General features: G+C 46.0%; 2 protein-coding genes across 4 annotated transcripts in view; one reads left to right on the top strand and one right to left on the bottom strand.

The window, feature by feature from the left end:
• Positions 1-8,052, bottom strand: part of RASSF7 (Ras association domain family member 7) — a 122,806-nt gene extending 114,754 nt beyond the window's left edge. Inside the window, exons 1-2 of one of the 3 annotated variants that reach the window (XM_074954740.1) lie at positions 7,890-8,052; positions 7,521-7,593 (exon numbers count right to left, since the gene is read on the bottom strand). In XM_074954740.1, coding sequence (XP_074810841.1) covers positions 7,521-7,558 — 38 coding nt within the window. In that variant the 5' untranslated portion in view covers positions 7,559-7,593; positions 7,890-8,052. The remainder of the gene's footprint in view (positions 1-7,520; positions 7,594-7,889) is intronic. The other 2 variants (XM_074954745.1, XM_074954742.1) reach the window with 2 other exon arrangements.
• A 64-nt stretch (positions 8,053-8,116) lies between these two features.
• The window catches only part of LMNTD2 (lamin tail domain containing 2), a 64,156-nt gene continuing 49,024 nt past the window's right edge, over positions 8,117-23,248 (top strand). The window contains exons 1-2 of the mRNA XM_074954734.1: positions 8,117-8,179; positions 12,169-12,228. Coding sequence (XP_074810835.1) covers positions 12,221-12,228 — 8 coding nt within the window. The 5' untranslated portion in view covers positions 8,117-8,179; positions 12,169-12,220. The remainder of the gene's footprint in view (positions 8,180-12,168; positions 12,229-23,248) is intronic.

The following is a 23,248-nucleotide window of genomic DNA, read 5'->3' as shown; positions in this document are numbered from 1 at the left end:
GGCAGTAGGGGTTCGGTGGGCAGAGGATCCATCTATACTATAAAAGAGGGTCATTTGTAAAAGTACTTGAAGCAAACAATTTTTACCCCCAGTCTGGGTGAGGCAAGACGTACTCTCTGTGGCCCTCTCTGCTCTGTCCTATCCAGGCTGACAGGAAAATGGGAAGGGAGAGGCTAGGAGTGGAAATAAGTTGTTGGTGAGCAAAAAATAGAATGAAGAAAACCAGTCCATTGTCAGCTGGTGATGCACCCTGTACTTCCTGGAGTGTGAATCTGACCTTCCAAGCTGGGGTACAAGCACTGGGAACCAACTACTTAGTACCAAAGGATGAGGCTGTCATCATGGCAGCAGAGCGGGCACTCATGCAGTAAAACAACCTAGGTGGGACTGTGACTGACTGTCTCGTTTTTGGAAAACAATTGTGGTGCAGGCCAGCAGCAATCTTGAGATGTGCAGCTTCCATTAAATGGAACTCAAATAACAAAAGGACTAAAGATGTCTGAGACGAATTCCTCCTTCCATCCTCCCCAGCCGTTCTTGATAATACTCATCTCCTCAAGTTTCCTCTGTGGCAAATCATGACCCAAAAGAAGCTCCCTACAATCCACATTGATATCATATGCAAACGGACACCCAGGAAAGTATAGGGCTGAGAGCAAGGTTTTTCAGTCATTGCTAAATGTGATCTATAGAGGGATGATGTGCAGGTCAGAACATATGACCCCCACCTATACAGACACTCCATACACATCCTTCCCCCTCCCATGAAGCCAGTCTGGGTTTGAACATGTGCCCATCCCAGTTAAATCAAAACCAGCTCTCTCTCACACACCACCAACCAGCCACCCACACCCAAATTGACCCTTCCTCCATATATTTTTTTTGCTCATCACTCTCTTCTCCAGACTAGGCCTTCTGTGACAGCTCTTTCCCCCCCCCCCACCCCGCACCTGCCTCTGTAGTAGGGTCTCTTTCCCAGGGATTTTTTTCCCCAGTGTGAATAAAACTGAACAGTGGGAAAGTGCCCAGTGCAAACACACACATATATATCTCCAGTTACAGGTAAGATGTAAACACTGCTGTGAATCACAGCCTTAGCCATAGCAACACATATCAGTGCTATAGAGACAAAGGCTTTGAGATCACAAAGTAGCTGGAAAGGCACAAAAAGAAGGAGGAGATGGGCCAATCAAGGCCTAGGGAGTGGCTGGCTGGTTGCAGGACGCAATGGCGCAGAAAGATGAAAAGCCAGGGATAGTAAGAAATGGATCACGTGTCTCTGGATTTGAACACTGGTATGTCTGACTCTTTCTCCCCATGTTTCACACTCACTCTGGCTGTTCAGTGAGACAAGGGCTTGTGTTCCGACTTAAACTGCTACCACCAGCACCCCTCTGAATATAAACATGCTGCCTTGGCCAACACACAGAATAAAGCATGCTTATCATTCCATGGTGCCCGAATAAAGACATGCCACAAACAAAGAACCAGATTGTCTAAAAATAATGGTGCTGCGTCAGTGTGGGGGCTGTGAAACAAAATGATATGAAGTGTTTGTCTCAGCTGCTTTATCCCTCTATTGTAAGGCAGGCTGGGTGATTAGAGCACCAGGAACCAATGGTCATTCATCCAATGGCTGGATTTCCACATTCCTTCCAAGTGAGACTGTAATCCATTAACAGGCACTCGGGGCCTGGGGGCGGCAAGACAGATACCACAGGTGCCACATCACCGCCAGTTCTGCAGCACACAGAGTGCAGACAACTTGGGCCATAACCTCAGCTGGTGTACGTCAGCCTGGCTCCACTAATTTCCACGGAGCGACACTGATTTACACCAACGGAGGATCTGGCCCATCATTTATCACTGTACAGTTAGCCCTGAGGTGGTGCTGAAGGGACAGCCCTGCGAACTGAACTCTTGCTTTATCCAGAGAAGAGATACTGCACGGTACAGCAGTGCCATGAGGCCCCGACTGAGATCAGGACCCCACCCCACCACGTGCTAAACAAACACACTGTCAGTCCCTGTCAGGACTCAGGGGAGCTGGGTTCTATCTAGTCTCAGCTTGGCCACTGGCCTACTGAGTGCCCTTGGGTAAGTCCCTTCCCTGCTCCGTGCCTCAGTTTTCCTATCTGTAAAATGAGGATAAGGCTACTGATCTCCTTTGTAAAACGTTTTTAGATCTATGAATGACAAGTGCTATATAAGAGCTGGGTATTACTATCATACATACAGTATTATTATTTTACAGAGAGGGAACTAAGGCACAGTGAGACTTGCCTCAATGCAGAGGCAGGATTGGAACCCAGACCGCTCTGTAGTTTTCCATTTGACTAAAATCAATTATTTTTTTCTTGGCGTAAAGGTTCAGTTCCAGACTTTTAAGGATGACCTGGATGTCTAGCAATTAACAATCTGTAATGCACCCCAGGAAATTAGGGATTGGTTTCTGGTCTTGATCGTTTGCTCTCTCACCCAGCCTGGGGCATGGATCCCAACACAGGACAAAACAGAGGGATAGCCTTTAATTGCTCAAAGCCAAGATTTTCAAAAGCAACTAGTGATTTTGGGTGCCTCTGTTTTTAGGTGCTCAACTTGAGATACCTAAAAGGGGCCCAGTTTTCAGAAACTGCATCGCATTTGTCCTCTGAAAATCAGACCTCTTTAAGGTGCCTCCCACTGGACACCCAAAAATCAGTAGGCACCACTGGAAATCTTGGCCCAAACCTGACTCCTCTTGCAGATCACACTGTCTGGTGCAGAAGGGATTTCTGGCTAGTGCTCATAAGCTCAGAGTGGCTGCAAGATGGGGCATAGAAGGGTGGAAAAACAGAGAGAGGCTGAGGAATTCTTAGGGTTCCTGTAAGAAATCAGATCACCCCAAGTCCTCTATAGGGAAAAAATAAAGAGTCTCAGCTTTCTTAACCTCTTCCCAAAATCTCTCCAGGAGCATTGTGACCCTTTTGGCTCTTGCAGAGAACTAAAATCTCTGGGCAATGTCCTCTTGAAAAATGTGGGGTTTTTTAAACCAATTTGATCTTTGTCATGCTGTACCACCCAAAAATAGAAAAAGAAATTACAATAAACCAGCCATCGTGTACAAAGAGAATGAGATTAGAGACGGTGATACAGGTTCAGAAGCCTTCTCTGGACAGCTTACAAAAAGGAGCCATGCAAAACAAGATCAAACCTAAGCATGATTATTTGGAGAGAAGGGAGGGAACTTGAAAGACACTGTTTGGAGAAATGCAAATTGGAGCTGTAGGCATGTGTTGAGGAGGGCACAGGAGGGTAACTAGGTTGGGAAGCAGAGATGAAAGGGTGTTGAAGGGTTAAAGGGCTATATTGAGCACACAGAGGAGACTAAATAGATTGGAGGGTAAAAATCCAATAAGGAGATCTAACAGTAGGAAGCCAGGCCCTGAAACAAGGAGGATGATAATGTTAGCAGCCAAGGAAAGGATTAGAGTGGAGAGGTAAGAGCAGATTTACAGCTGGGCAAGAGGAAGATGCCAAGATTTTAATGAAAAATAAATAAAAGAGGAGTTTTACCTGGAGAGGAGTTCAAACTAAAACATTAGCTTTGGCAACGTTCAAAATCCAAATATCGCAGCTGGCCCCTAGCTCTTTAGTAGCCCAAATAGCTTCAAACTTCAGGGAAGTTTGAAACTAGATCCAAACTTTCCAGAATGGGTCCCCCCTCCTCTAGTATAATGAAAAGGAATAAACCAGGAAAGAATGTGTTATTATGTTGGAGTTTTCCCCCCTATCTTTTAAATATCCACCCACAGTAAAATAAAAACTGAAAAGGAAAGGACCTGTTATGTCATCTAGTCTATTCCCCTCAACTCCCAGTCAAGGCAGGATTGGGCTCTAGAGTCAATTCTCTAGTGTTTGCAGTGGAATGTCTATAGAGAAAAACAAAATGGATTTAATGATGGGAAAAGTGTGTTACTGCAGTCAGGACATGGCGAAATACCTAGACAGCTCACAAAAACAGGCAACATCATTATCTCTTTAGAAGAGAAAGGGAGAACTGTATACAAATTATGAAGAGAAAAAAATAAGCCGATTACCCACGGTATGCAGTGCCAATTACTTAAGCAAACAGGATCAGGAAAGCTGGCACAGCTAGAGGCTGTGTGAAACAGAGAGGCTGGGCAGAGGGGAAGGCTACAAGGCCGGTAATCTGACCGACTGACCGCAGTTGTCAGTGCCCCGAATACAACCCTTCCCCATGGCATCAAAAGATAGTTAGTTGCATGTAGCTAATCGAAAACAACTTACCCAAAAGTAAAGATGGGCAAGAGAGGCAAAGTGTGGGTCTGAATCCAAACAGATTACAGGTTTTCATTCAGACCCATTAGAGAGACCTGGATTAGAACTTCCCCAAAGTTCTGCAGCGGAGGAGGGAGTATCTATACATGGGTTTCTGGTGCAGGCCCATTTCTCTATGTGATGATTGTTCTGATGCGAGAGTGTTAGAAAGCCGCATTCTAGTGTCTTTGATCCTGCATGACACTGGGATCACAATGATCCAGGCACACGATCCTGGCATCACTAAACTGTTAGTGTGTGTCGAGGGGGCGTAACAGCCTCCTTAACTAGATGTTACGATACAATGCACATGGTTCATCCTCAGAGCCAGAATGGCATGGGAAACAGCAGAATAAGATTCTCCTCATACTGTCCCACCACACCTGGCAGACGGGGACCACCCCTACGGCCAAAGGAGTGTTCAGTCTTCATGCTCATTCAGTCTTCTTCTTCTGTGTTTACCAACAAGGAGGCCATGTAATGCTCCTTTGGGGAAGGTGGACACTTGTCCACTGGGAACCAAACCAACAGCGTCAAGCTCATTTCATGCCATTCAGTGGTCATCAGATCGAAACAACTTTTAGTCGCTACGAGTTCTTGAATCTCCAGCTGAGAGATAAAATAGTCTATAACCCTTTACCAAGCTCCTGGGGCATCCAGTCTCCCTGCCAAGAATTAAAGCTCACTAGCTCTAGTGGGGAAGGGTACAGTGATCACAAGGCGGAGTTATGTGGCCGCAGCTTTAACTCCACTATAAAGTGACTTATAAGAGCACTCCATTCCTAGGGCCAAGTTCACCCTCAGCTATTCCCATGTCACTAAGGCGTACATGTACCCAGCAAAAATGAGAGCAGAATTTGCTTCCTAGACACCAAAAAGCTATAGAGAGGCCAGCGTCTTGTCTCCCTCTCCTCCCACTGTCTTCCCTTGTCTCCCTCTCCTCCCACTTCATTTCTACTGGCTGAGTGGTTAAAGCACTCAGCTACCATCCTGAAGGGCATGAGTTGGAGTCAATCTCAGGCTGAAAGGCCACCTTCAGTTCACCCAGCTGCAAAATAGGTACTTGCTCCATCAAGTTAGGGCAGTCAAAGGCAGTCAAATGTGATGCTGGCCACATCAGGCCTCTGTGGACGGCTGGCTGTGAAATTGACGTGCCTTAACCTGCATCAGCCCAATGAGCCATTGGCTTGGGGGAACTTTGACTAAATTTCCTTCCCTCCTTCTAGGTCAGCCTTTAGTGAGACCACCAATGACCAGTCAGGTACTATGGCCTCATTTGTAAAGCTGCTCAGGATCCATAACTCCAACTGAAGTCAGTGGGAATTGCAGCTGTCCAGCACCTCTGGAAATCAGGCCCTATCAGTCCATCTCTCATCTACATCATCGTGGGGAACTGTTTTGGCCAAAAGATGGAGCATACAGCCTCAAAGGTCTTTTCCAGCTCTCATTCCTATAAGATCTACCCTTCTCTCCCCCTACCCCACCCCTCCCCCCAATGACCAACACTTGGCTTTTATTTTGCTACTAAATAATCTGACAGATATACAGCTCAGTAGCATTACATTTTGTATGTGTTATTGGCTAGGAATTAGATATACTGGCTAGGACATAATGAAGGCCAGTGACAGCCCAGGCTAGAACACGAGCAAGTGAAAGCACCATTTAAATTTCAGTTGCTGCAAACACAAAGAAGGATAAAATCTTGCCCAAGCCTAATGTTAATTAGATGGCACAGTCCCTGGGTAGGCTTTGTACCTTCTCCCTTTGGGATTAAGGAGAGGGGTGTGAGGATCAGCAAACTGAATGGCTGACAGTTGAAGGTTAACATTGGGTCAACAAGCCCTTTTCTCTGCCTTTCAGTTCTGAGACCTGGCAGGGGGTATAACCAAGGGCTTGCAGGGACCACATTTAACAAAGGGAATTCTCCTTTCTTTTCAGCCTCTTCTCCTCCATCAGAGATGAACGGTCTTTCCCTCCTCATTTTTAGAGTTGGGCAAAACTCCCCCAGTCTGCCAAATTGATTCTAATTTATAATGGCTCTGCTGATTTATCAGCCTGATGCATTTGCTTTCCAGACCCAGCTAACACCTGGGTCTGGCCTGGGAACCCAGCCCAGATCCCTTGGATGAAGGATGCAAGAGGAAAAAGCCAAGCGATTATTTTCCTCCCTTTCAGAGCTGACTAGTCTCTCTTATGGACTAGCACAGCCTCCCCTTTGCATCTCTGACTGGTGATGTAGCCAATCTGCTTGTATGTTGATATTATAATTTGCATGGACCCAAACTTCTGGAACGGTTTATCACTGGATTAGGACTCAGAGCACTGGGTACAATTCCTGGCTGCAACACAGGCTTCCTATCCTATGTGACTTTAGGCAAGCCTGATTCTCAGTTACACTAATACCCCTTTACACTGCTAGAGTGGTGGAAAGAGGCCACTGTATAATTATACTGGATTCATAATACCTGTAAATGTTCCTGTGTAGACAAGCCCTAAGACAGCCTCCAACCTTGGAAAGAAATCCTTGAAAGTTTGGAAGAGATGTTTGGATCGGGGGTTTTGGTTTGTGCCCATGCCTATGATTGCCCATGTCTATTAATAACATGTAGAGGGCTTCACCTAAACAAAGGAAGAGAGCTGCAAAAAATAAAAGGTTCTGAGAACCGTTGTCCTAAAATAAATGAAAATAAACTGAAGCCTGAGCACTTAAGATCCATCCAGGACATAGAAATTGTTTTCTGGCTTTGGAGCCATTGATCTCAGAGCTGCACGCCCCAGTCGCTGTCGTAACCAACCGTGAATTAGGAAGCATCACCCACCTCCCTCTGTATTTTTAAGTGAAAGGAGCTTGCAAAGTCTCATTGCCAGAGTGTTACCTGGGTGAGACAGACGTGAATTCTGACTCCCAGAAAATAAATGCTTCCTGGATTTTGTCCAGTCCTGGGTAAATCTGCTCCTTTAACTGAAGACGGCCAGTAGAGCCAACATTTTCAAAGGTCCAAGGTGGACACAGTAGTTCTCTCACTATGGTCTATCAGAATAGACAGACTGCCCTGTGGAAGGTATGGGGGGGGGGGGGTTGTAAGAGGAAGTGACCCAGGATAGGAGCTTTCTGTTATGAGACGATCGGCATGAGATAAAAAATAAGAGAGAACCAGCAACACAAGTGTAACACTCTGCATGCAGCATTCAGTACTTACGGTCTTTCTCCTGCATCCCTTTTCTCCTGCCAGCTCATCCGAGTCTGCCAGTTCCAGGGCCTGCTGGATTTTTCTGGAAGATAGAGATTTTGTCTGTTTATGATGTTATTCCGAGGCCTATTAAGTTCTTTCCCTCCCCAGGTTTGTTTAGCCATCATCATGTTTAGCCTGTGATATCAGGAGCCAATGCAGCCATGTCACAATGTCCCACTGCAGTGTACTATGAGATGGCGGCGACTCCAGATATTATGGACATGGATGCCAGCTCCCTTGGCATGTGCTGCTACAAAGCTGGCATAACAGCAGCTACTGGGTTAACCCACCCCATCACCTTCAGCTGAAAGAGAAACCTGGGTCCAGTCCAGTCACCTTGCCACTCCCAGGACTAGTTCCTCCACTGATCTCTCTCCTGCACACAGTGAAAGCGGATCACCCACGCCTGCCCCATCTGACCTAGACTGACTTTGCTTTACACTCTCCAAACATGGCTCTTTCCTGCTACTCTGCCTCTCAGCAACAGGTTTCAGTGGTCTGCCCCTCCCTTTAGCACGGTTACTATGGTGACATCAACAGAGACCTAAGTAGGCCCCAGGGACAGAGACATGCAGCCAGTATGATTATGATCACAAAGCCCACAGAGGAGCAGGAGCTGGCAGCTGGTGAGTTATAGGGACATAACTGTGTGGGGCAGGCACCTGCGCAGTTCCATCTACTTGTATTGGGAACATTTACAATCCAGCCTGAGCTAGTCAAGCTGTATTCAGATGCAGCCCTTAGGGAAAAAAAATCTTACAGAATGTAATCACAATTACTAATTTTTCTATAGACTTTTGGGCCATCCAGTGCCATTTAATTGTATCCCTGCTATAGGATAATGCAAAAAACAAAAAACAAAACAAAACAAAAACCAACCCAACCCTACAGAAAAGTTACCATTTTCTCTTCACTGCTATAGTTTATTTTGGAATACAGTAATTACTACAGAACTCCATTACATTTCCATACAACCCTGTTACATTCTATAATCTGTTTCCCTAAGGGAGTTTGCATTAGTAATGACTATGTTAATACTTAGCACTTACATAGTGCCTTCCATCCAAGGATCTCCAAGAACTTCACAGAGGTGATTAAGCTGTTTTACAAATGGGGAAACTGTTTTACAAATGGGGAAATTGAGGCACAGAGATTAAGGCCACTGATTTCGAATACCTCCGCTTTTGGATGTCCAACTTGAGACACTTTCATCCCAATTTTGCCAAGTGTTGAGCACCCACAACTCCAACTGCCACCAACAGGACTTGTGGGTGCAGAGCAGCTCTGTAACTTGGGCCCAGAGTGCTTTGAGATGGACACCCAGAAATTAAGGCACCCAAAAATCAGTGGCTGAGCTTAAAAACATAGCTGTCAATGATTTCTCCAAGACACTCAGCAAGTCTCCAGCACAGATGGAATTAGGAACCCGGTCTCCTGTCACCCACTCCTATGTCTCCCACAATCATGCTCATAAAACCTCAAGAAGCACAGTAAATGTGGAAAAACCTTTCAGCAGATCATTGTGGAGCAGACAGGTGGAGAAGAGGGCCTCCATGCAGAGCTCAGAGGAGAGACTGTGGCAGGGAAGCTGTTCAACAGGGGAGAAATCAGTGACTTCACAGAGATCTGTCTGTGACATGTGAACCAATCAAGAGCCATTCTAAGCCAAACCTCTGCCACGCAACAAGCTAAAGTAACCTGCAAGCCATCCATATACCTACCGAGAGCTTCTCCCCCTTATTATTTTCTCTAGACTCTGTTGCTTCTATTATGGTAATGCTGCTCTAGATCCATAGGTTATAAGGTCAGAAGGGACCACTACAATCTAGCACAGCGATACTCAATTAGATCTACCCGCGGGCCAATTGGAGAATGTTATGACAAGAGGCGGGCCATTTGCGCAGAAGGCTGACAAAATAATTATTAAAAAAAACCCACTTCAGCTGCCAATAAATAAAGACCTTGATTACAACATAAGTATTAGTGTTTCTATCTTTTAACAAAGTTTATAAATCAACAATATGACCTGTGTTTGTGGCAATCTCTAATGGGAGAGGTGACATTGACGATCTCTGGCAAGCTTTGTGAAGAGTGATTTATAGGGGGTGAGGGCAAGGCACATGCACTGGTGAAGATGCTCATCTGTCAGGCAGTTGCAGACTGGTGTTGCTGTTTTATAATGTTCATGGTAGAAAACCCAGATTTGCAGAGCTACGTTGATCTGAACCTCGTTAAAAGATAGATGGCCAGATTCTGGCTATTCTGAAATTGGTCAGCGCACTGAGTCCAGAAATCACAAAGTCCCACTTCTCTGAATTTTGCCTTCAAGGCATCTGAGCTCTGGGGCCTTACAATTTCTAATTGAAAGGCACTTTCATCGATTGAGTCAAGACTGCTCTTTGCTTCAGAAGGGCACGGTCCATCAGCAGAAGAGACAACAAACGGATCATGAACAAATCAAAGCAAATCCTTTGGAATTTTAAAACTCTTAAATAGCATTTTTAAATTTTCGATCAGATTATTTAGGAATTCTTGCATCGCTTTCATCAAGCTTTATCTTTATCAACAACACGCAATGTGGGAAAGTGCAACATCTGTCCTGTTACATCTTTCTGAAAGATGTCAAGATTCCTCTGAAAGGCACACTCTTTTTCAAACAGATCCTCAGCACTGCTTGCACGGCCTTGAAGCTGCAAGTTGAGGGAATTCAAGTGACCAGTAATATCACACAGAAAAGCTACCTATGACATTGGGGGGTGACATCATTCATAAATTTCAGGAACTCACAAGCCTTGTTGGTCTTGTGGTCTGAAAGAAATTCTATTATTTCTTTTTGAAGCGCACAAAATCTCTCTAACACGTGCCCCCTACTTTACCAGCCATCCTTGTGCTGCAACAGGTCACTGTATTCCACTGACACATCTTATAAAAGAGCTTTAAAAAGACGATGCTGCAAGCTGGAAGTTGAGTGTATGCAGTTCACTAATCTCATCACAACACCTATTGTTTTTTTTCAAGTCCCCAGAGAACTTATTGCACAGGACAGTCTGGTGAATGATGCAATGAAGTGTATTTAATGAAGGATGTATCACTGCCAAACATGAAGCAAAGTCCTTCTCTTTCCCTGTCATGGAGGGACCTCTGTCTGTAACAAGCAAGCCTTTTACCATTTCAAAAATGATCTCTCCTATGGTGTAGGTTTCTAATGGAATTAAGCACAAAAATTCTTCCTTGAAAATTTCACCGTCATAAACTAACAAACAGCGATAGCTGGGCAGAGTTATTTAAATTGCTTGACTTGTCCATTGCAAGAGACATGTGTTTGGCATTTTTTAAATCGGAAAGCAGTGCTGACAAACAATCCTCATATATTACCTTGTCTTCGCACTTCCATGGACTCAGACAGGGAAGCTTGCTTCATTCACATGGTTCCCAATTCCTGTATAACCGCTGATGTTGTGAGAATGACATTTGGGTATTATATGAAGACGTACAATTTTCAATTTTGTCACATTGTGCAACACTGCCAGGAGGATAGGCTGCATTGAAGTTACTGTACTTTGATTCAAAGTTGTACCTCACACTGATGACCTTAAAGATGGATACAGTGGTCTGGCAGATGAAACACAATGGTTTTGTGTTTAAATGAAGTGGCATAATAAAAAGAAAATCCACTGTCGAGTTTGGTTTAAAAGCTCAGTTTTTATTGTCAACTTTGCAACATTTCCTCCGGTTCACATTCATTTTTTGGCTCTGTTTCCATCACTAATGAAAAAATGGGTGGGTTCGTAGCTCCATTGTAACCGATGCTATCGCACGAACTTAAGATCCAGTAAGCAGGGCTTAATTTGTGCCGGGCTAGCTGGGGCTGAGCCCCAGCACCTCAAGGCTTGGCAGTTCATAACCCCAGCACCTCTGGGCTCCTTGCCAGCAGCCACGGCTTTCCAGGTGCCCAGCTCTGAAAGCAGCACCGCTGCCAGCAGCAGCGCAGAAGTAAGGGTGGCCATACCATTCAGCTTCTTTGCCTGTCTACACTAGGGGCTTACACTGGTGCAACTATACCAGTGGCTGCCCAGTGATGGCTGTGATGGCAAAGGCAAGATCTTAGGTCAGGTCTATGCTATAGACCTATATCAGCATAACTACGTTGCTTAGGGGTGTGAAAAATCCCCATCCCTGAGCAATGTAGTTATACCAACTTAGCACTGTCTACCTGGAGGGTTATGTCAAGGGGAGAACTTTTCCTGTTGACATAATCCACCCCCCAAGAGACAGTAGCTAAGTCTGCCGACAGGAGAAGCTCTCCCATCGGTGTAGTAGCATCTTCACTAAAGTCAGATTTCAGAGTAACAGCCGTGTTAGTCTGTATTCGCAAAAAGAAAAGGAGTACTTGTGGCACCTTGAAGTCTATGCAGTAATGAAACAGCCCCACAACCCGAGCCCCGCAAGCCCAAGTCCAGGGCAGCCACAGGTTTTTCTTTACTGTGTAGCCATACCCCAAGAGGCTTTCAGTTGTAGGGTTTCACTTGGCAGGTCCTTCCATGATCTAATTGACTTCACTGAGGTAATATGGTTCCTACCTGCTAACAAAGATTTCTTCTCTTCTTAATTGCAGATCAACCTCTAGCAGTAACTCTTTGGAGCTGGTGTGAAGAGCCAGATAAAGAATGGATGGGTAAGTACAGAGGCAGAAAGTGATAACAATGGGGGGTGGAGGGGATGCAGGACAGGAAATTAACTCCTTTTCCTTCTCTCACCCCTATAGGATACACCTGTCTGCAAGGTCACACATTGACAGCAGAGGTGTTCACAGGCCACTTCACCTTGAATGGTCCCTTGAACTATGTGATAACTATTTATGTTGAACAATCTGTTCCATCTTGTAGTTAGCTGTGATACACTGAGTTCCTTTCCCAGACTGGAATAAGAGCTCTGTGTAGCTCAAAGCTTCTCCTTCTTCCACCAACAGAAGTTGGTCCAATAAAATTTTATTAAAGCTAATATTAAAAAAAGTATATAATACATAGGTTGGGAAAAGAGTGTCTGTACATCTGGGTATAGTGCTTAGATTATCCACAAATACAAAGTGAGGTTTTTAAAAGTCATACGATACATAGAGTACATAACCAGCAATAACCCAAATTTAGGTGGATAGATTTAACAATACGAATACTCAGGTACATCACTCATGAAAAGTTGTACAGAGATTTGGTTGTGGAAAGCAAAATATATCAATGAGTAGAGATTGTCCCTCAGTAATTGAGAATGAGGTTGGTTGTCCATTTAGAAAATACAATCCATGAGGAAAGCATCTGTTACTTTCCTGACTGCGCTTCGCATCGGCACTCCAGCTCCTGGTATTACCTTGTATTGTATTGTCCTTGTAGTAGTTGGAAAGGCCCAACAAAGAAAATAACAGAACGCCACTAGCCGTCACCTTCAGCCCCAACTAAAACCTCTCCAACGCATCATCAGGGATCTACAACCTATCCTGAAGGACGACCCATCGCTCTCACAGATCTTGGGAGACAGGCCAGTCCTTGCCTACAGACAGCCCCCCAACCTGAAGCAAATACTCACCAGCAACCACACACCACACAACAGAACCACTAACCCAGGAACCTATCCTTGCAACAAAGCCCGTTGCCAACTGTGTCCACATATCTATTCAGGGGACACCATCATAGGACCTAATCACATCAGCCACACTATCAGAGGCTCGTTCACCTGCACATCTACCAATGTGATATATGCCATCATGTGCCAGCAATGCCCCTTTGCCATGTACATTGGTTAAACTGGACAGTCTCTACGTAAAAGAATAAATGGACACAAATCAGATGTCAGGAATTATAAACATTCAAAAATCAGTTGGAAAACACTTCACTCTCTCTGGTCACTCAATTACAGACCTAAAAGTCACAATTCTTCAACAAATAAACTTCAAAAACAGACTCCAACGAGAGACTGCTGAATTGGAATTAATTTGCAAACTGGACACCATTACATTAGGCTTGAATAAAGCCTGGGAGTGGATGTGTCATTACACAAAGTAAAACTATTTCCCATGTTTATTTCCCCCCACACACACTATTCCTCACACATTCTTGTCAACTGCTGGAAATGGCCAACCTTGATTATCACTACAAAAGGTTTTTTTTCTCTCCTGCTGGTAATAGCTCACCTTACCTGATCACTCTCATTACAGTGTGTATGATAACACCCATTGTTTCATGTTCTCTGTGTATATAAAATCTCCCCACTGTATTTTCCACTGCATGCATCCGATGAAGTGAGCTGTAGCTCACGAAAGCTTATGCTCAAATAAATTTGTTAGTCTCTAAGGTGCCACAAGTCCTCCTTTTCTTTTTATGGTAGGGGACAGTGGACTAATCCAATTAAAAATGCAATAGCTGATGTAATTCTGATGTTGATTTAGTGAAGCCCAGGAAAATTATCCCAAGGAAAGTGAAGAACAGGAACATCAGACACTCACAATAAGCCTTACTCCATAAGGGCCAGCAGTTAAAACTTCTCAAATTCTAAAATACAACAAAGCCACACGAAGGGGTCAAGCAACAGACACTTCTTCATCTATTTCTCTCCCATACCAAATGGCTCAAGTCTCAAGTGCTGACGTCAACAGAGCTACTCCTGATTTACACTAGTGTAAGTGCAAAGGAAATCAGACGCACAGAATTAGGAGACTTGGGGTCTTTTGCTGACTAACTTGCCGTGTTATTTTGCACAAGTCACCTGCCTCCAAATTTTCAGAAGTCGCCAATAATTTGAGATACCTTCAGCTTTGGGGCAAAAATCAGCGGCCCTTCAGAAAATGTTGACCTTCATGGCTCCGTGCCTCAGTTTCTCCAATTGTGAAATGGGAGTAAGAACCCTTGCAACTCTTTGTAAAGCATTTTTAAGATCCCAAGAATGATTATAAATCAGTGCTTCAGAGGGCATGCACAAATCTCAGAGCAATTAAGCCACTTAGCATACCCCACACCACAGTGATACAAAGAGTGGATTACACAGGGCTCTTTCAAACCTCCCTAGCTCAGTGCAATTAAATCCTTACCCTTTTCTTTAAACTAGACAATGAAATAACTATATGAGGCCAGTATCGGTACACAACAGAGGTGAGCAAACAGTGATAAAACATCAGAGAGTCCATCATGAGTTTATCTTAAGATCAGGGACTGCCTGATGGGTACATCTACACTGACAATTTTAGGGAGATCTCCTATCTTTCCCCTAACAATGGTATTTGGGAGGGTGAGAGTGCTAGCACATGGACCAGGGCACATTGGTGCTACCACAATACAAATAAAGAGATCAATAACAATAATAGTGTAGTCTTGATGCAGGCATTTTTATCTCCATGTTGTCTTGCACAGATCAGGTCTAGATAACATGATGGTAAAAAGGACAGTGGCTTGTCACTCTCCCACTCTTAATCCCAGTGGTAGGAGATTTCCCTAAAATTGCTGCTGTAGACAAGGCCATAAAATAATTCCCATCCTTTGATGCCAAAGGCACAGGGCAAAACATCTCATTCCTAGTTTCTACACATATCTGTCTTTTAAAGGTCAGGCTAATTGTGGTTTAGCCCCTTCACACATGCTCCCAAGGGAAGAGATTGGAACAAAGAACCCCATTATCACCTAAGGCTTTGTCTTCACTGCTACAAAAAGGTGTGCTTTTACCACAGGTTAAGTCAGGCCTTGTCTACACTGTCACTTCACCGCACTGCAACTTTCTTGCTCAGGGGTGTGAAAAAACATCCCCCTGTGCGCTGCAAGTTTCAGTGCTGTAAAGTGGCAGTGTAGACAGTGCACCAGCACTGGGAGCTGCACTCCCAGCCCTGGTAGCTACACCCCTCATGGGGGTGGTTTCTCCCAGCGCTGGTGCCGTGATTACATAGTACATGCTTTAACGTTGCTAGTGAAGACATACCCTTAACAGGCAAAAACCCAGTGGGGATGAGGAACTGTAGTGTTACTATGAGGTAGACTAGGTGAGGTCAACCCAGGTAGGGGTGTAGTGCTGACCTCCCTTAGCTATCTTGTGGTAAACACGACAGGTGCCTGTCTCCACTAAGATTTTACAGCAAGGAAACTGTTTATCCCACTCCAAAAAACTCACCTTTTTGGCAGTGAAAGCATAACCTTAGTTGACCAAAGATGAGTGCAGGTGCAAAGGAATCTGCAATGTGACAAAAGCTCATGACAGCTCTGTGTGTACTTATGTATTTACGCACTAGCCCACAAAGCATGGCCCTGCCCTGGGTCTGACTGTGGAGACCGTAAAGTATTCAGCAAAAGTGGCTGATTCCATTTTTATCTTTTTACATTTTCAATTAAATGTTACTGACTTTAATGGGATGGCAAGGTACCCTATACCGTTTACTCTTGTATAAGCCATAAGCTAACCCTTCTACTTTGTAGGGGTAGGGCTCAGTTCCTCAAAATAGGGTCTCATGTTCTTTGTAAGGGGCTTTGTTGTCTTCCAGAGGGGGAAAAAGCTGCCCACCAGCCCCTACTTCTTCCCTCCCTACACCCACAATCCTACAGGTTCCGGCTGATTGGCTGGAGCCTTTCTCCAAAAACCTCCACTAAAGCAGAGCCTGGTGGAGTCTGCCAACTTGTGTGGACCCTGCTGTAATAATTACAGTCCAGCAGAGGCTCTTCACAGCTTTAATGCTAAGCAAGCAGAAGGTGCACTGCGCAGAGCATTTCGGATCCCAACCAAAGAGCAAAGGGACACAAGCCTCGAGGCTTCCCGCCCCCTCCCTGTGTCTTCTCACTGGGCAACAAACACCGTGCACATAGCACACCACGCAGCCAGGATCCTGAGCAGCGATGCTCGCTCTCACCCTCCCGCAATGGCTGTGCCGACAGAGCTCCACAGCAGAGCTTGTTTGATCTTCAGTCACAGGCAATGACCTGGCACGGCATTGCTTTGAACCGGTAATGAGTTCTTCCACGAACGCCCAGACTGGAAAGTGTAATGTCCCAGAAAGATCCGACCACCACCACCTGCCCACTCTGTATTCCTGACCGAGAGAGGCCGACTCTCCTTCCCCCTCAAGAAGAATCCATCCCAGGCTTTCCACAAGATCCAGTGCACACGGGGACAAAACTTTGGGAGTGTTAGTTACTGCCACCTACACATGGAGCTGGAGAGTGGGTGTGTTTCAATTAAAATGACAGGCCGAAGAGGAAAGGCATATTGAGGGTCACATGGTGCCTGGGAGATGATGACAGCTTGATGTCGGCTCTCCTCAAGTGAAATTTGATCTTATTATTCATCAGTGTTTTCACATCTCATTAACTACAATGAGACAAACTCACCATCCCAGAGCGCCCTCTCACAGTGAGGCCCAGCATGGCAACACTTTCACCTCCCCTGGACTCCTATGGCCTAGCGTGGTGATATGGCCCTCAGGCCAGGTCACGCTACCATCCAGCCCTTCCGGAGTATCAATGCCCTGCACTGCACTAGTCACCAACACAGGTTCCATCCCCTCCAGGGCTCTTTCAGAACAGGGGATTCCCAGACCACTCCCTGGGGCTCACCTGCAGAAAAGCCCCAAACAGAACCACACAGGACGTAAGCCACTCTGACCATCCTACGCTTCAGCTTTCAGTCTCTCTGGCTTCTCCCCAGCTCCGTGCTCCTCTTCCAGAGCACCAACCCACAGGGCTACCTGCCGGCGGTCTTGCTCCTTGGTCAAGACCCGCCACAGGGACTCAGGCCACTCCTGTTGCTTCTCAGTGTCTCTGCCGTCCCTGGCCCTTTGGCAGAGCTCCCTTCTCAGGAGAGGCTCCCAAGGCCTTCTTGCCCTCGCTGCTTTGAGTGCCTCCTTTTATGGCATGACCCAGCTCCTACCCAGCTGGGTCTGCTAAACGAACTGTACCTAATGCACCCTCCAGGTGCCACCAGTGAGCTAGCTGAGCCTTTGGGCTCCCAGTAACCTTTTTGCTGTCCACGTGAGGTGTATACACCCCATCAATCACAAAAATTCAAAAAGTTAAAAAAAAGCACACCAAAAAACACTGCCCAGATACTTCTTGGATTGCCACAGATGGATTCAGATGGCTAAATACATAAGAGGCCAAAGACTCACTTGCTTAGGCAATCTCCTCCTCCCTAGGACAGTGGGATGCAGAGCTTAGTACAGGAGATAGCAGCTGAGAGAAAAAAAACAGGCATTTTAATAGACACACATTCCCTCAGAGTTGAGGGCTCTCATGTTAAATCCCAAATGTCTTACTTAGAAAATGAGCTACAAAAAGTAGCCGGTGATACAAGTGGCATAAAGGGGGATTTGTCTTCCCTGACCTGAGGGGATGAGCAGCTCTGAGGAGAAATTGGATGACCTGGAAAACAGGCCAGGGGAAACAATCTCCATATTCTGGGCATTTCAGGTTTAGAAGGGAAAGATGCCATTACATATCTTCAGAAAAGCCTCCAGGCCTCCTCTGGTTAGACGCACAGCTCTCTCGTTTTGAAAAAGAGAGGGCGCACAGTGAAAAACAGGTGGGAAAACATGAAGCCCAGGGAAGGGAAAGTCATTTATAAGCTCCTAATGTGGGATGGGACTAGGAAATGGAGAGAGTTGAGCAAAAGTTGAGAGACAAGGAGCAGGAGCTTTATATCTTTGTTGAGCTCTTCAGCAGAGCTCAGCAAGAAAAGAGCAGCATTTAATGAGTGGGTGCAGATTCCCAGGTGAACTGGCCGTGAGATACGGTCTCACATGCGCTGCTATCTCCACCATGCATTTGGCGGCTTTGACCAAATTCTTTTAAGACTTCATTGAAGGGTATGGCTACACTACGAAGCTTTTAGTGACACCGGTGTCCTGCTACAGCCATGCCGCTAAAAGCCACGCAGCGTAGCTTGCTGTTTGTCAGCGGGCGAGCGCTCCTGCCCACAAAGCGCTGTTCACACCGGCGCTTTTCGTCAGCAAAACTTTTGTCGTTCAGGGGTGTGTGTGTGTTTTTTAAACACCCCTAAACGACAAAAGTTTTGCCGACAAAGTGCCAGTGTAGACAAAGCCTAAGGCAAGACAAAACCTCCAGACACACAGCTCTGAACTGACTGGAAAGAGGCCTATGTATCAACGGGGTCCGTTCCTCTACAAGGTCAGGATATAGATCCTCAGTAAAGGAGCATCAGCACAACTCAAGTCTTAGGTCTTGTCTGTATCAGAAAGGGTTTGGCAGTACAGCTATACTGGTACAGCTATCCAGGCAAAAACTCCTAGTGGAGATGCAGCTTATTTTAGCAGGATTTCTTTTGCCAGTATCGCTTATCCCAGTTCCCCGAACAAAATAAGCTACACCAGCAAAAGGACTGTTTTGCTGGTATAACTGTGTCCCGACTAGGACTATGTCTACACTTACAGAGTTTTTGCGCTGTGAATTTCACCGGTGATAGAGAACCAGCGAAAGTAGAGCGCTGGTTTGTGTACCCACTCAATTCCTCAGGAGTCAGAGTGTTTTCACCAGCAGCACTTCCATCCCCGATGAGAGCAGCGCTGTAGGGCAGCTATCCCACAGTGCAGCTCTCTCGATAAGTCTTGTGGGAAGGGGGGGGTGAGAGGAAGGCATTCTGGGTCCCTGCTCAGTGCCCCTTGCTGCCCTGCTTCATGTCCCAGCAGCCCTATTACTTCCTGGTTTCTTCCATGGCATTTTTTAAAAAACCGCCTGCTGTCTGGCTGCTTTCCCTGCCACATCTACAAGCAAACGGAAAGCAGGGTGACCAGATAGCAAGTGTTAAAAAATCGGGATGGGGGTGGGGGGGTAATAGGTGCCTATATAAGAAAAAGCCCCCAAAATCGGGACTGTCCCTATAAAATCGGGACATCTGGTCACCCTAACGGAAAGGGAATTTCAAACTTCCCGGGGCTTTCTGGGGGAGGGGCGGACCTCCGTGCAGCAGAGCAGCAGAGATGCTGGCCAGAGTGGCCACTTTTGGAACTGTGGGATATCCTTCAGAGGCCAAAGGGGGTTTACGCTGGTAGAACGTGTCTTCACTTTCACAGCAGCACAAAAAGAACAGTGGTAAAAGCTATATGCCTCTTGTGAAGGTGGTTTTCTTTTTGCGATGAAACTTCTCAGTTTCACCGCAAAAAGTCATTAACAAGTGTAGACACTCCCGCGGTTTTAGTGTAAAAAAGGGACTTTTTGCGCTTTAAATGGTAAGCGTAGACATATCCTAAGGCTCTCGTGGACAGAGGTGTGAGTTTTTTCACATTCCTACCCGACATAGCTATGCCAGCAAAACTTTTAAGGGTAGACCAGGTCTTGGTGTCATTAATCCCAGACTCTTAGAGGTCTGATGTACAACAGAGAGGTAGAAAACCATAGGTTGCACCTGTTCCATCTGCTGCCATACATGCAGGGACTGACCTATTTTAGAACACAGACCTCTCTGGAGACATTATGAGCCTGATCTAAGAAGCAGCCTCTATTTTTATAGGCCCAATTTTTCATCCACTATTAATTACAGACACATATCATAGCACTTAGACATCTAAGGACTCACCTACATTCAGTTTATTCACTGATTAATTAAATCAGGGCAGCCCCCTAGCAGAAATGCAGTTATGTCGACAGAGAAGTGTTTAATCAAAACAAGTTATACTGAAATAACCATGTTTCTACTGACATAACTGAATGCACACTAGGGGACTGCATCAATTTAACTAAATTGTTTTTTCTATAGACCAGGTCCAAATGCTATGGATTGTGTCCACAAAATTGGAAGCGCTATCCACACAATAGGAGCTCTCTTCTTCCTTGTGTGTACTAGATCCACTTACCTATGTATTTTGTACTCATCAACCATCTTTCCCTCCCGTGTTTCTGATCCTCGTCTCAACCCAACCTTGCCCCTAGTTTGGGCAGTTCAGTTTCTCTGTTGGGTGGCCCATATGTGAAATGAGTCTGATATTGTCAGTCCAATTCCTAGTGGACAGGTGTCCACATCACAAACGGAAGTCAGTTAGCACCCTGGCTGGCAGTCTCAGCAGGGAGGCCGGGGACTGAATGAGCCATGGACACTTTACAAGAGGTTTCCCACATCAGAGCTGAGGCCTGTTAACAGAGCAGCGTGGGGAAGGTTTGCACTCTCATTGTCCATGCCTAGGGTGACCAGCTAGCAACTGTGAAAAAACGGGACAGGGGGTGGGGGTAATAGGTGCCTATATAAGAAAAAGTCCCAAAAGATGGGACTGTCCCTATAAAAACAGGACATCTGGTCACCCTATCCACACCGCATCTGTTCTGTGGACAGAGGACTTCAGTCTCCAATACCTTTCATAAGCACTTTATTTGCACACACAGCGTGTGATCCAATGCGGCATGACTTCAGCGTCACATCGGTTCTATCGGGGAAAATGCTAGTGTAAAACGGGAGTAATGCACTGTTGAATCACATGCACAATTATCGATGACATCAAACACCGCACATACAATAAGGCGGAAACTGTTAATCTTTTATTAGCCTATACAACGTGTTTGTATATATAATTATCATTAATAGAATAAGAGAATGGGGAACGCTGGGTATTCTAGTTTCTTATACGCCTGATTTTTAGTAACAAGTACAATAGAGGCAAATAAGCACCCCCCTCAGCCTTTACACTGAAGGCTGGACTGTGACTTGGGCCTGGTCTTCATTAGGAAATGAGGTTGGTATAACTACTTTGCTCAGGGCTGTGAAAAATCCACACCCCTGGATGATGCAGTTAAACCAGCCTAACCCCCCCCCGGTGTAGACAGCACTAGGGCAATGGATGAATTCTCTCATCAACCTAGCTCCTGCCTCTGCAGGAGCTGGAGTACCTACGCTGTGGGAAGAAGCCCTCCTGTGAGCATAGGCAGTGTCTTTACTGAAGCACTACAGTGGCGCCGCGGCAGTGTTTTAAGTGCAGGCAAGCCCTTGGACTACAGACCCATGCAGGGGAGTAAAAAGACTAAGGTGTCCCTCTGGGGCACCTGGCACTGGCCACTGTCGGAAGACAGGATACTGGGCTAGATGGATCTTTGGTCTGACCCAGTAGGGCCATTCTTATGTTCTTAACCCTCCCCACCCCCATAAATCCTTGTGTGGGCTACATGGGTGCCCGGGAGCAAACAGGCACGCAGCTCCCACTTTACTTCACATTAGAGCCCTGTCCAGGACAAGTGTAGAGCCCTGCAGTGGGACCAGGATCCCGTGGGGCCCACAGGACCCGCTGCCATAATAGTGGGAGTGGGATGGGAGAAGAATTTAAAATAGTCCAGCACTGGGCTCTACTTCCCATCTAGAGCAAGGGAGCAGGGAGCATGCAGGAAGGGGCAAGGAATGGGAGTCCCCCCACCAAATGCACCAACTAGTGGAGCTGAGCCGGAAAGGGGGTGTTGAAGTTTGCGGCTGGTACAGCCCACTCCTCACCCCTCTTTCTCCTGGAGCAAGGAATTATGTCTCAGGCATGATGCCGCCTGGGGTTATTCTTGGTTGGGGTAGCTTATGCAGCGCTCCTTGATTGGGGCTGTGCTTAAAGGCACAATCTATCCCAGTGGAATTACTTATAAAGTCTTTCTCCTCATGTCTAAGGCCCTGTAGTAAGCAAGTGGTAGCAGGTGGGGCTAATAATAATGTACATCATAGAATCATAGAATCATAGAATCATAGAATATCAGGGTTGGAAGGGACCCCAGAAGGTCATCTAGTCCAACCCCCTGCTCGAAGCAGGACCAATTCCCAGTTAAATCATCCCAGCCAGGGCTTTGTCAAGCCTGACCTTAAAAACCTCTAAGGAAGGAGATTCTACCACCTCCCTAGGTAACGCATTCCAGTGTTTCACCACCCTCTTAGTGAAAAAGTTTTTCCTAATATCCAATCTAAACCTCCCCCATTGCAACTTGAGACCATTACTCCTCGTTCTGTCATCTGCTACCATTGAGAACAGTCTAGAGCCATCCTCTTTGGAACCCCCTTTCAGGTAGTTGAAAGCAGCTATCAAATCCCCCCTCATTCTTCTCTTCTGCAGACTAAACAATCCCAGCTCCCTCAGCCTCTCTTCATAAGTCATGTGCTCTAGACCCCTAATCATTTTTGTTGCCCTTCGCTGGACTCTCTCCAATTTATCCACATCCTTCTTGTAGTGTGGGGCCCAAAACTGGACACAGTACTCCAGATGAGGCCTCACCAGTGTCGAATAGAGGGGAACGATCACATCCCTCGATCTGCTCGCTATGCCCCTACTTATACATCCCAAAATGCCATTGGCCTTCTTGGCAGCAAGGGCACACTGTTGACTCATATCCAGCTTCTCGTCCACTGTCACCCCTAGGTCCTTTTCCGCAGAACTGCTGCCTAGCCATTCGGTCCCTAGTCTGTAGCGGTGCATTGGATTCTTCCATCCTAAGTGCAGGACCCTGCACTTATCCTTATTGAACCTCATCAGATTTCTTTTGGCCTAATCCTCCAATTTGTCTAGGTCCTTCTGTATCCTATCCCTCCCCTCCAGCGTATCTACCACTCCTCCCAGTTTAGTATCATCTGCAAATTTGCTGAGAGTGCAATCCACATCAGTGGAGGTGAGAGCTGGAGGGTCATTTTCTGATGTCGGAGAGGTCCCTGATGAGAGGGAAAGAAGGAAGGGCATCATATTGGCTCGCTTGGGAGGAACAGACACTCTC

The sequence above is a fragment of the Natator depressus genome, chromosome 6 (genome assembly GCF_965152275.1).
Source record: "Natator depressus isolate rNatDep1 chromosome 6, rNatDep2.hap1, whole genome shotgun sequence".
NCBI lineage: Eukaryota > Metazoa > Chordata > Testudines > Cheloniidae > Natator > Natator depressus.
Note: the sequence above shows the minus strand (reverse complement) of the source record. Positions and strands in the feature narration are given on the sequence as shown.